The sequence below is a fragment of the Centruroides vittatus genome, unplaced genomic scaffold, assembly GCF_030686945.1.
Source record: "Centruroides vittatus isolate TY-2023 unplaced genomic scaffold, ASM3068694v2 contig_341, whole genome shotgun sequence".
NCBI classification, from domain to species: Eukaryota; Metazoa; Arthropoda; class Arachnida; order Scorpiones; family Buthidae; genus Centruroides; species Centruroides vittatus.
The window spans coordinates 163,458-176,241 of record NW_027122166.1 but is presented as its reverse complement, the minus strand read 5'-3'; the positions used below and the strand labels follow the sequence as shown (position 1 = coordinate 176,241).

The 12,784-nt window shown below is 32.5% G+C and overlaps 1 protein-coding gene across 1 annotated transcript; it reads right to left on the bottom strand.

Moving 5' to 3' along the window:
* Window positions 1–4,231: 4,231 nt before the first annotated feature.
* On the bottom strand, window positions 4,232–11,966 carry Chrac-16 (chromatin accessibility complex protein 1). The gene is made up of 3 exons (XM_067268860.1): window positions 11,780–11,966; window positions 7,261–7,381; window positions 4,232–4,449 (listed from the first exon to the last, which is right to left on the bottom strand). Exons 1-3 carry the CDS (start codon window positions 11,918–11,920, stop codon window positions 4,358–4,360), a joined length of 354 nt encoding a protein of 117 aa, XP_067124961.1. The 5' UTR covers window positions 11,921–11,966; the 3' UTR covers window positions 4,232–4,357.
* Window positions 11,967–12,784: the final 818 nt, after the last annotated feature.

Below are 12,784 nucleotides of genomic sequence, written 5' to 3'. Positions count from 1 at the left end.
AAAGTGTAATGGAGGTAGGGGTAGATTTATTTGGGTCTACCCCAATATAAACATTTTTAATATAGGAACAGATTTTTATTAAGTTACTTTATTTTATGTTTTATTGATATACACTCTTTAATAAGTGTACAGAAATTTACCTACAAAACCTCTTGCTTTTAGCTGAGGAAAAGTCCATTTCTGCAGCAATACCACTTCGGATGGACAAGATTGAAAGTGTGTTTCTCTCTTGACACATTGTTTGGAGGTAGTTCTTGATCAATTTTAACTTTTGAAAATGACCATTCTTCAGATGAAACAGCTACTGATGGAATTATGATTTTAATAATTATCAATCTGATTTAAATAACAAAATATACTATAAAATTGATAATGCCCCGAAACATAATCCTATATAAAACAAAATTATGATCATATCATTTTAAACAGCTTTAGAAACATAACCAAATGATTGCCTAAATGGGCTCTAACTCCACTAATTTAATGATCAATACTAAGTAATTTGCTACTAGAGGTAGAAGTTAGATGCATCTCAACTAAATTAATGATTATAATTTTAATAATTTATTAAATGTTTCTATATACATATTGGATTTTACAATGTTTGATATACTTAAACAGCTTTAACCATATATAAGGAATTTTTTCACTTCTTTATTCAATTTCTATGAAGGAAGTTATTCTGTTGATATTTTTGTGAAGCAATAAATAAATAGACATCACTAAAATGATGGTTCTTGTGTTTATCAAAGGATAAACACAAGTCCGTCTTCCCATATCAACTCTTTTCATTCATTTCAGTTTTTTATATTTTTGCTAAATCTTTATTTCAATAGAAACAGCTAGACCTCAATTCAACATCATCATGCATTCACTTCTGAACTAAAGTCTAACCCTCTCGCTTTGCCCTTCATTTCCAATAGGGAACAAAAGCAAAGTGGTTGGGAGGAGTCAAACTGATTAAAGGTGGTGCATAAACAAATGGGAAGCATACAGTAGCACACTGGTACAAAATGTAAGCCATGTCTGCAATGTTCACATAACTTAAACAATTTTGCAAAATTATAAAACCTTTGATAAGATGGTGCCACTCTGGTCCCATGTACTGTACATGCAGGTGTCCCCTACTTATGAACAAGTTAGATTCCTGAGGTGTTGTTGAAAACTAACTTATAAAATATATTTATTTGTACACAGAATAATCATGTATTGTTAATGTTTGATCCTTCAATGTACTTAATAGAATACATTATGCTTGTTTACCTGCTCGCTACTCCTTAATAGCAGGTGTTTTGAATGCAGTTTTTTTTCCACCCAACATACTTAGTTTTATAATATCCAGTTTAGTTTCCATGATAATAGAGTGGCATTTATCTCTACTGCTAGACTTACTATTACATTTTGGATGCATTCTTGAAGCACTGATCTTTATGATCAGTGTTTCAAGAATGCAATTTTTATAAACTTGAATTTTTTTAAACAGTAATGAAAAACACCATTGCTCTCAACATTAACAACTTTGGCACCACCTCAGAATTCGTGCAAAAAACAAAAAATGACAATACACAATAAGTAAGCTCACAATTATTAATTAAAAATTTATTACTTATTACTGACCAAAGACTGACTTCAACACCACCTATGAGCAACAAGAGAACTTCAGAATCTGCATGAAATTTAAATTTTAGACATATGGTCAAATTGTTCGTAAACAGGATATATTTGAAATCAAGGAATGTAAATTAATATACATTTATACCAACAATTTCTATTTAGTTAATTTGCAAGAATGCATAAAGTCACATTGTAATAAACAAATTGCTTGCTCTCGATGCTGAAACCGTGCCTTTTTTTGTGTTATATTTTGAGACAATATGAAGTGTTGACACTTTATGGTGTATAATATATAAATAATGGTAAATAATATAAAAATTCTACTTAGTGAAAATAGTTAATAAAAACGATAATTGAATAAAATTATTGTAAAGTTGAATAAATAAATATGCAAAGTATTTAATGTGCAAGTACAGTTTGTGGGATGATTTGCAGTGTGCTAAACTTATGTTAAACAATATATTGCTTCTGTTTGATGGTATGTGCAATATTATTGGTACTGTGTCCAATGTAGAAAATGGAACTCTAAAGAATTTCTCACAAATTACATTGAGGTATGTAAGATTTTTTATTAAAAAATTTAGCATTGTATAGTTTTAGGAAATTTTTAGTAGTTTACATTACTTGGTGGTGTTTTGGTTTTATGCATATTGACACTTGGAACAATTAGTTTAAAGATGGTAAAGTACGTAAGAAAATAAAGTGGATGTGGAAAAGTCCAATGTCTAGTGTCAATACTTCATGGTGTCTCAAAATATAAATTGCATGTTGAGTATTTTGAACTGGAAAGATAATTGTTAAATCAAAAATGGCACCAATAGATCGTACTGTACATGAGGCCTGTATTCACAGTGGCAGTAATTTTGTAACTTATTCCAAAATAAAACAAACAGATGAAGACCACATGTTCTGTTTAACTTCTGTAAGGTGATGAATGCAATCATCAGTGTTATTTTAGCCAGTATACAGAGAGATTGAAGACACTTGCCTCTAAGTATTATTTTACTTTTAGGAAAAAATCAAGACCACGTGGACTTGTATCAGGTGAGTGTTCTAGTATCGCACTCTCATTTGCTTAGCCATTTTTGTCATAAGTGAAAACTGCTTTGTGTATTGTCTTGCAAGATGTCTATTGGATGCAATTGAGTAATTGTGGCATTTTGTGACAAATTGCCAATGATGATAATCAGAGAAGTGACAGAAATAGTTATGATAGAATAGATAATGCTACTATCTAGCATTAGTTATCTGTCCATGGTATACGAGATGAAGATTCCTTGGAAGTCATATCGGCAATCATTAACACTTACCACGACCAGTTCTTGCAGGGACAATTGGAAATGTCACTCGTTCAATTGGCATTTCAGCTCCAGTTCATAGGACCTAGCCATGTTTCATCAATTGCAATAACCCGACAAAGGAAGGATCCTTCTTTGGACGCCTGACATTCCAGATGAATTCAAGCAGTTTCCTTTCGTTGCCATTTCTAGATGTCATTCAGAGCAAAAATCACCCAACTTGCAGCAAATTACAATTGCTACTTTGATAATTGTTTCTTGGCAAGTCTTTCAAAGATCATTTGGCTGCAATTTGAAAAAATTGTACTTATAAATTTCCACTGTCATCTGTCTGTCTGTCTTTCTTTAATCTTAAGAACAGAGTTAGACAGATGAAAGTCAAGATCAGATATGGAAAGCTTAGGGGAAGGAGGCCCAGATTAACTATATATGCAAACTGGAAGTCATGTTATTTCAATTCAAAAATTTTCTCCTGAAAGGAGTTAGCAATAGTCATGCTGGTCATCTATCTAACAGGAAAAGTGTGATGTATAGGGGCAAGCCACTACTAATTTTAGGTGGAGAGCATATATCTTAAATTAAATAAATTTAAAAATTACAGTTTGGCACTGTGATGACATCACAATAAATAATTGCTCATTTTCCAATAACTTCAAATGACTTCCATGTTGTCTGTCTCTTGCAGTGATTGGACAGCTGTTACAAAACATAGTCTTGGTATTGTCTGCAGCACTTTGCCATATGCCTCATGCAAGTCTTTATGATACTCCCAAGCATTTTATCCATGCACAGCTTGAATTTTGATTAAAACATGTTGTTCTTGGTGAGTAAGCATTGCTCAGGGTGGTAAAGTATATACTTAAATAAGGGAACATCACACAATCTTCACTAATGACTACCGGTACATATAAGATCAAATACAACCTCTTCAACCTTCAGATTTCTGGTACAAAATGACGAAAGTTAATGAACTAACATTTTCAATTCTCCACCAAGATCTTCGTCAGGTTCATTGACACTTGCAAAATGGAATTCCATTTACAAGCGTCTGGAAATCTGAAGGTTGAAGAGGTTGTATTTGAACATCACACATTTATCAAACATAAATGAATTAAAAAAATGCACCAACGTGTACATGAACAGATCTACCAAAAGCCCACCAAATATGGAGAATTTTTCATTAATCCTAGAAAATTAAAGTAACTTTAATGGAAAAAGAATAAACAAATACATACATATTTTAAAATTATTTAAAATGCATGGAAAATTACATGATGGAAATGTAAGAATCGACATCTCGACACTTCTTATATTGTCAAGTTATAAAAGACATTTAATCATTAAAATACTGATATACATATATACACAAAAAACAAAAACTTATTTACAATAAGTTGCTTTGGTAAAGCATAACAAATATCGCATCTTTAAAATAAAATAATAAATTATATGTCAAGTTCTCTATTCTTTTCTTCTTCTTCTACTCTTTTAAGGATGTCCCAGTAATCTTTGGCTTTCATTTTTCTTGGAATGATGTCTGTAATTAATAGTAATTATTTTAATGTATACGTAATTATGGCAAAAATTTCGAGTGGATATACAAAGTGGAATCTGAAAAAGTATCTACATTTTTATGGCTTGCTAAGAAGATAAAATATCATAAGATATTGAAATTTAGTATAAATCTGTTAAGGTAAATACATTATTATTGAGATATTTTTTAAAAACTTTTCCATTCTGCAGATAGGGTTGCAATCTTTGGTTTCAATGTCAGAACAAAGGCTTCATCTGTGTGTTTTCTTTTTGCCATGTCCTCTGCATTAAATTTATCAGTAAAGCTGAACGTGACATAATAAAGGTATCCTTTTATCTAAAACATTACTATTTATTTTAAAACTACAATCTTAACAAAATGTTAATAGTAGTGAATTTTAGTAATGTATGTCGCTCATTTTTAACAAAAAAGAAAAACTATTTAGTAAGATTGACACAAACTAATCTAGATTTGCTAGTCTGGCAATCATTGGTTTGCACAACTTCCACTTGGTCAGCCATGCAATGATGACAACAAGAAAAATCAAAAGTATCCAACTCTGAACCTCAAAATAGCTGTGGATGGCCTAGGTGGTTAAGGATTCGTCCACTCCAGAGACTGGGGATCAAATCCAAGTGAGCAACCCATTTTTGGGGGCAGTCTCTCTTCTTACCACTTGGCCAACTCCTCTTTGTGTTCCATGGAGACTGACTTTAAAGCTGCAAACAGTCAGTGAAATATCTGAAATTATGTAATATAAGAGCTTAAAAAGTTGATTCTGATCTTGGCACATTACAGCACTAATATTTCATACAGTGCATATGTAAAAATCACTAAATGGCCACAAAAAGTGGCCATTTAGTGATTTTTAAATACCGAAACAAGTTGGCAGGTTTTCCTCCTTCCAGATAATATTTAACTTTAGATTGCATGTAGAAACAGACATGGTTGGGGAACCCATTATGGTTCATCAAGTTGGGCTATTATTTTGACCAAATTAATTTTAATTAATGACTAAGATCAAGTCATTTCAGTCCAAACTTGATGGACCATGATGGGCTCTCCTACCTTATATTTTGAAAGTGTACTTATTTACCTTACTGTTTTACAGTACTATAAAAGTTACGTAAAAATTATGAACAAAAAGCAATAATTTGCAAGTATTGATAGGTCTATTTCATTACTTTTTCTTCTAATTTACCATACTTGTTTTTGTACCAGGACTAAATTCACATGTCTATGTAAGTTGTATTATATTAGTAATACAGCACAGTAAAGTACTGCACATTAAGTAAAGCACATTAGTAATACATTATTTTGCCTTTTTTATGCAAGCTTGCTGGATTAGTGAGGCAACAGTTCAGGGCCTATGTAACTGCATCATATCAAAAGTCTAGCAGTTTCTTATGCTTGCAGACTAGTCAGTAAACTTATGTAGGCAATGGAATGTATATCAAAGCAGGACCCCGAGACATCATTGAGAACAGCAGCTGCTAAACTCAGTCTTGGAGTAAGTACCCCACATGACATAAAAGTGAAGAAGTTGGGCATCACAGAAAAGAACCAGTTTCAAAGAATAATCAGGAACAGGAACTTAAAGCAAAAACCAATCAGTGAAAACATGTTAATGTTCAGCTGTATGCCAAAAGAGAGTAAGTATTGGTGCTAGATAATGAGACATACTGCCCTGAAGACCCAAAACAAATAACTTGAATAAAATTCTATCATTCCACTAACAAGTCATAAGTATCACAAGCCAAAATTTCCAAAAAATTACTTAATATGGCAGGCAATTGATGAATGGTGACACGTAAACTTTTCATTTATTGATCTATCAATGCTGATGTATACCTCAAGAGTGTCTTAAAAAGTACTTTATTTTCTTCATCTAAAACCACTACAATCTGGAAGATGTGGTGTTCTGGCCAGATATAGCAATGATCCATTATGCCTACAAAGTTACTGACTACATTCAAATTATTGGGAATGCGTTTGTGGAAAGTGAAAACAATGCCCCATGCATCTCAGGCCCATAACATTGAAAGACTTTGGGTACCATGTAAACAGCAATATACTTCTTGTCCTTATAGTGCAAAGTACTTGAATTCATTCAAAGAAATTTGGAGCAATATCACTCAAAAAGATGAAGTTTATGGCAGGAGTTTGTTTTTCTGCACATCTCAATTTTGCTCATTGTCTATGGACTAATATTTTGCAAAAAGTAAATCCAAACTGTCTGTGCTATCCCATGAACAAAACTGACCTTCGTACATTCATTTATATGCCATTATAAAATTGCTTGTGATACATGTCATAACACTGGCTACATAGTACTTTTTTAAATTTTCTTTGATATTGTTTGTTTTCAAAACTTCATTGTCTCTTTAATTCAGTTCCTTCTCTTGTTCATTTTAAAAACTGAAATAATGTGCAAATGTAAACTTTTGGTTTTAATAAAGATAAATACTGATAAACACTTCTAAATAATAACCAATTTTTTACCCAAAACACTGAAAAAGTAATAAGATTGCATAAAATACATGATGTGCCTAATTTTGCAACATTACAGGATGTTCCCACTGCTGTGTTACAAGGCTAGATTAAAAAATATAAATTTTCTATTTTGGTTGTATGAAATGCTTATATAAAAAATATATATTTTTTGAACCATACACAACATTAAGATTGCAAAAAATATTTCCAGAAACAAACTTAATTTATGATATTAAGCTTACAGGAAATGCAATGGCTCACATAATGATTTCTAGAAAACATTTGAGTCATAAAAATGGAGGATCTATTGCAATTGCTTACCTTGAAGAAATTCCAAATACTCTTTGGAATTGACTACTTCAGCGAGATCTTTATAACCAATGGTCACTCGATCTTTACTCAGTTTAAAAGATTCTTTGGCCAAATACTCCACAAACATTTCCTATTGTAAAAAGATAACAGATTAAATGAAATTATTTATAATATAGCTTGGAAATTAATATTTGTAATGCTCTTTTAATGCTTTGAAGATAATGGAAATATGAAAAAAGATCATTTGTGTTGTATGACTTGACTTGTAATAATGTAATGTTACAATTTATTACACAACTCATACATAGCAAAGTTCTTTTGCAGTTTTTGGAAATATTTTCCTTTTGAGTTTTTGCAGAACTATTCAGTTTTTTTGACAAAATATTAGGATAATTAAATCATTTTAAATTTCAGAATTTGTTAATGTTATACAAATTACAATTGACTAAGTAATTTGAGACTTGTTTGTCATATGAACAACCTTACAACAAGTATCTAATTGACAATATGATAAAAAAAATGTAAAATGAGTCACTCGTGTATACTTATGAAAAAAGCATTTTTCTAATAATACAGTGTGCTGCTGTGTTTGTAGCATACTTTAAAACACACTGTAAATAAACAAATGCTATTTATTACATTTAATGCCAAATACAGTGGTAGTCAAGTGAGTAGCATTTACCTATTTGGTTTTAAATATGTTCTCTGGTAAATGACCATTATATCACACTATACATTCTTCTAGGCAACACTAAAAACTATTCGTTATTTTTTTGTAACATAGTTCCAGGAATAGTGGTGATAGCAGATCTGATATGGTCTTTCAATTCCAAGATACTGCAGGACATGTTTAGGAGACATCTTGCTTTAGGTATCCCTACAAAAAGAAAGCCGTAGGTGACGGCACTAAAAATCCAGGTACAGGACAGCTAAAGAAAGTGTTGATTGAATATATTCTGTATAACAACTACACAATTGTTATTTTTGAAGATTACTGCAAAAGCATGTTTTTCAGTCTACATTCCATGCCAAACAAAATAATACCATCATTTGGTTGACATTCAGTTACTATTTTATACTGCTAACATGAAATAGTAACATGTATGGAAATTATATTGATATTGCTAACAACATCAATATAATTTCCATAATATAATATTTTATGCTGCTAACATGAAATAGTAACATGTATGGAAATTATATTGATGTTAGCAACATCAATATAATTTCCATACATGATGTTGCTAACATCAATATCAATTCATGCTACAAATGCAGACATACCCTGTATTATTTTAAGTAACTGATGCTCTTTGCACTATTGTAAATAAGACTATATTAGGTAAATTTCTTCTTAAACTTCAGCAATTACATATCTTGAAAATATTTTAGTAATTTTTCTCAACAAAACTTAATGATTATAAATTTAAGAATACCTATACTTATTGCTAATATAGTAACAAGAGCAGAAACATAATAAACTGCAGTGTGACTAAGAAGTCTGATATAGAAAAAACTTTTTTAAAGAATATGTTTAACATATTTCTCTTCAACTTTCAGGCATCTTTGTAGAGTTTATTGTTTCTTTACATTTGAGAGAACACATGAGAATCAACATAGTTACTGACAAAGTGCATAAATCAAATAAGGTAACCAGACGATGTTTTCATAATCACTTTGATTTTTCATATAACTATTCTAGGAAGTGCACCAAGAGTTCAAATAGAACCAAAATTCATGCTAACTCTGTACCAGTGGAAATTTTAGATAAGAGGTTAACCCAACCTTCAAGAAATTATCTTTTTGAATATTGCATCTTTTTAGTAGTTTTATTTGGGCCCAGAGCAGCCGATAGTCCTGATTGAGCACTTTTTTCGCCATTTCCGTAGATGGTCTACTATTTAGGATGTCCTCTTGATGTTCTGTGATGCAAGAGATTATCATTTAAACAGAGCAAAAAAAACCAAATTTGCCCACTTTCAGTCCTTTAACAGATTATATAAATCCAGAAACTATTCACTATTTTTATTCCACAAAAAAATACACAACACAGCATTCCACAAAGCTGGCCCCAAAAGAGTTACATTATTTTTCTTTTACAAGCAAAGCACAGCACCAAGCAAAAAGGAACAAATTCAAGATTCTATAAGACAGTAACCCACAGTCAAAGAGAAATCCCAAAAAGTCAAACGGACCACAACTGGACTTCCACACGTAATCGGTGAGAAGTCTAGACGGAGCCTGTCAAACTCTTTGACTACTTCTCGACGTCTGCGGGTCTCTACCCTAGAAGTAACCCGAATTTGCTCCTCCTTACTCAGTGTCACACTTTACCTATAAAAGAATAAACGAAGATCAACACGAATCCCATGAGCACGGTCTACAGCAGGGGTAGGCAACGTTTTTTGGCTGCAGGTCAAAATCAACCAAAACGTGTGTATTAAGAAGACATTTCAGGTCAGTGGTATTTTTATTTTAAAACAGTCTTTTTTGGTGAATAATAAGATAAATTTTATTGAGAAAATAATTACAATATGCTTTAAACTTTAATCATAAAAATTAAAATTAAAATTATAATCATTCAGTTATGTTTGTTTTTATAATAAACTTTATTTTTCTCTCTGATATCAACGGCTTCCCTGATTGATATGTACAGTATTTTATGCACAGATGTAATTTGTCACCATTTTCAATATATTCATACTTTTCTTTCCACACATCTTGAAATAATCTCTTTTTTTGCTTTTTGTTTGTCCATTGTAATAATTTGTTTTAAATAATGATAATTATTTCTCTACGTAACTATAATTGTGTCACTATTTTTGCACTACTGAACAAGTGCTACAACTGAGAGAGAACTGAGGAGGACACCAGTGTTACCACATGTCTGTTAAGGAATTATGGATCGGCGTTGCCAAACTTATCGATTTCTCCTTGAAATTATGTTACGATTTTTACTTTTTAGAAATAAAAATGCATGTTCGTTACTGCAACTTTGTAATCAAACATAAATGGGTTAATGTGAGCCTAGGTATACAAAATGGCGGCGCTTCCAATAACCTCGATGGCAAGTGTTTTTAGAAAAGAAATGTAGATGGCGCTGATAGTAATGATGCCTTCGTATGCAAATATCCATCAAAAAATTCCGTTCGGGAAACATGAGGAATAATGTGAATTTCAAATTTTGGTTACGATGTAGATGGATTATGTATGTTGTTAATTTTTTAAAAGTGTCTCTGTTTTTTTCAAAGTTTGTACAATTTACTCGAAGTCTAAAGTTATCGAGGAGGAAAGTTTGTCAATGGTAACTGACATGATAAACGTGTCATTAATGTGTTTAATGCATGTTAAATGTCATAAAAGTGTATTAAAGGTGTGTTAACATTGTGTGAGGTAAAAATTTTGTAAAGGGTTTATATGTGGTTCAAATTTGCATTTAAAGTGTGCAAATGTATGTTAAATGTGTTAAATTTGTCATAACCAAGGATATGTAATAGTGATTTCCGACACGAAAGACAACGTGAACGACACATGGGAGGCTAGGTGGCCGTGGATCGCAGGTGCCAACCTCTATGGAGACGCTGCCTATCGTAGATGAAAAGTCGAGAGATGTGAATCATAAGACTGCAGTTCTTAAGAGGAGTAAAATTTATGTACAATACAATCAAATTTTGTTCAAACCACTGATGTATAAATCTCGTAATTCACTTCGTCCATGCATCGATTGAATTTATAGGTAGTATGACGACTGTTTTATTTTTCGTTTCTGGTCCAAGAGTAGGAAAAGTAACCAAAAGCAGGGGAAAAAGTAAGTAGCAAATTTACGTTTTAAAATTGTTTTAGTTTTAAAAAAGATTAAATATAGGCGCATTTATGTTATTGCCGACGGTTGCCATCTTGTTTGCACATTTGCATGTGCAAGCAAGATGGCGACTGGAAGCGCCACTATTTTTGTATACCTAAGCTCACATTAACCCATAAATGTTATTGTTGTTATTTATTTTCAGTTTATTTTATATGTATTCTTCAAGTGTTCGTTTCATATTTGTTTTATAATTTATTTTTATATACTGTATTATAGTTTATTTTCGAAACTCAAGTGGGTCACTTGAAATTATGAAATGGGTCACACAGTGACCTGCGGGTCATAGGTTGCCGAGGCCTGAAACCGTATTCTGGCCACTGTCTCTCGTCTCTTACAAGCCAGTTGCTGATTGGCTAATTGTTTGGATTAGCCAATCAGCGACCGGCTTGTGAGAGACGAGAGACGGTGACCAGAATACGGCCTCTGGTCTACAGCTATTATAGAGCCCCACCTGCCTCATTCAGAGTTAGAACCTTACCAACTTACTGCAGACACTACTAAGGCCTCTTTTCTATGTCCATCATCAGTCAGATTAGATTCCAAAGATGGAATGGGTAATAAGGGACGGAGCCCAAAGAAAGTGGAAAACTTAATTTGTTATAAACGACAGATTTATGTCGGAATTTCAAGGGTTGAGAACTGTCAACAACAGACGATACTTACAGCGGCTTTAGCGATTAAGAAAACGGAATCTTGACTCAATAACAACACGTCGGGCGAACTTTTCATAATTGTTTTGATTCTGCTTAAAGGAAACCGAGACAATCTCGGTTTGACTTTCACATCGGTCGTGTTTTCCTCCATTTCTTTACAGCATCGATACCGGCTCTACAGACGATAGCCGCTGCGCGACTGTCGAATTCTTCTTTAAAAACAAAACTCGCCAAATAATCGCCGACGCATTATTATTATTAAATAATAATCTTCGGATGACGTAAATAATTTTAAATAAAATGTACTTGTTATTAATTTATACTTTTAATACGGTTAAATTACTATTAAATTTTTTTTAAAGAATTACACATTGCGAAGCGCGTTCATAAATTATACGAGTCTACGGCTGTGATGACTACTTAGGGGTTTTTTCCAACTCTTTCCGCCCTGTGAGCTCTAAGAGGGCCTCCTTTAACAAGCCCATTATGGGTTCGGCTAGGCCTACAATGAGGCGGCCGGGTGGCGAGGGACGGGGCCCGACGTATCGGGACGGACCACTTCCCGAAAAATTCCTGGGAATTTTTCGTCCCGGGAGGATTCGATCCCGGGACCCCCAGAGCGGTAGGCTGCCACCAGGGTATATTCTAAGCGGCGGTAGTGATAAAGGGGAAAGGGTAGTGCTGAACCTGAATTTTGGTAGTAGTAAAATTAATTAATTATTTAAACTAAATTTAAAAAATTTTAAATATGATTGTTGACGAAAAACTCATTGCATTCTCATTAACTCATTTATATTCCAATATGAAAACAATGCAGGTTTATTGAAACAAAATTACATTAAAATTGAACACACTCCACGAACCTTTATGTCCGGTAACGTTTAAAATTTGTGAAACGAACATTTTCGGCCTCGGTCATTTTCAAGTTAAATTGAGAAGGAATTCCAAACTTAGAACGCCTTGTATGGAACGATTTCAAATGTTAAATTTTAAAATAAAATTGGAACATGGTTAT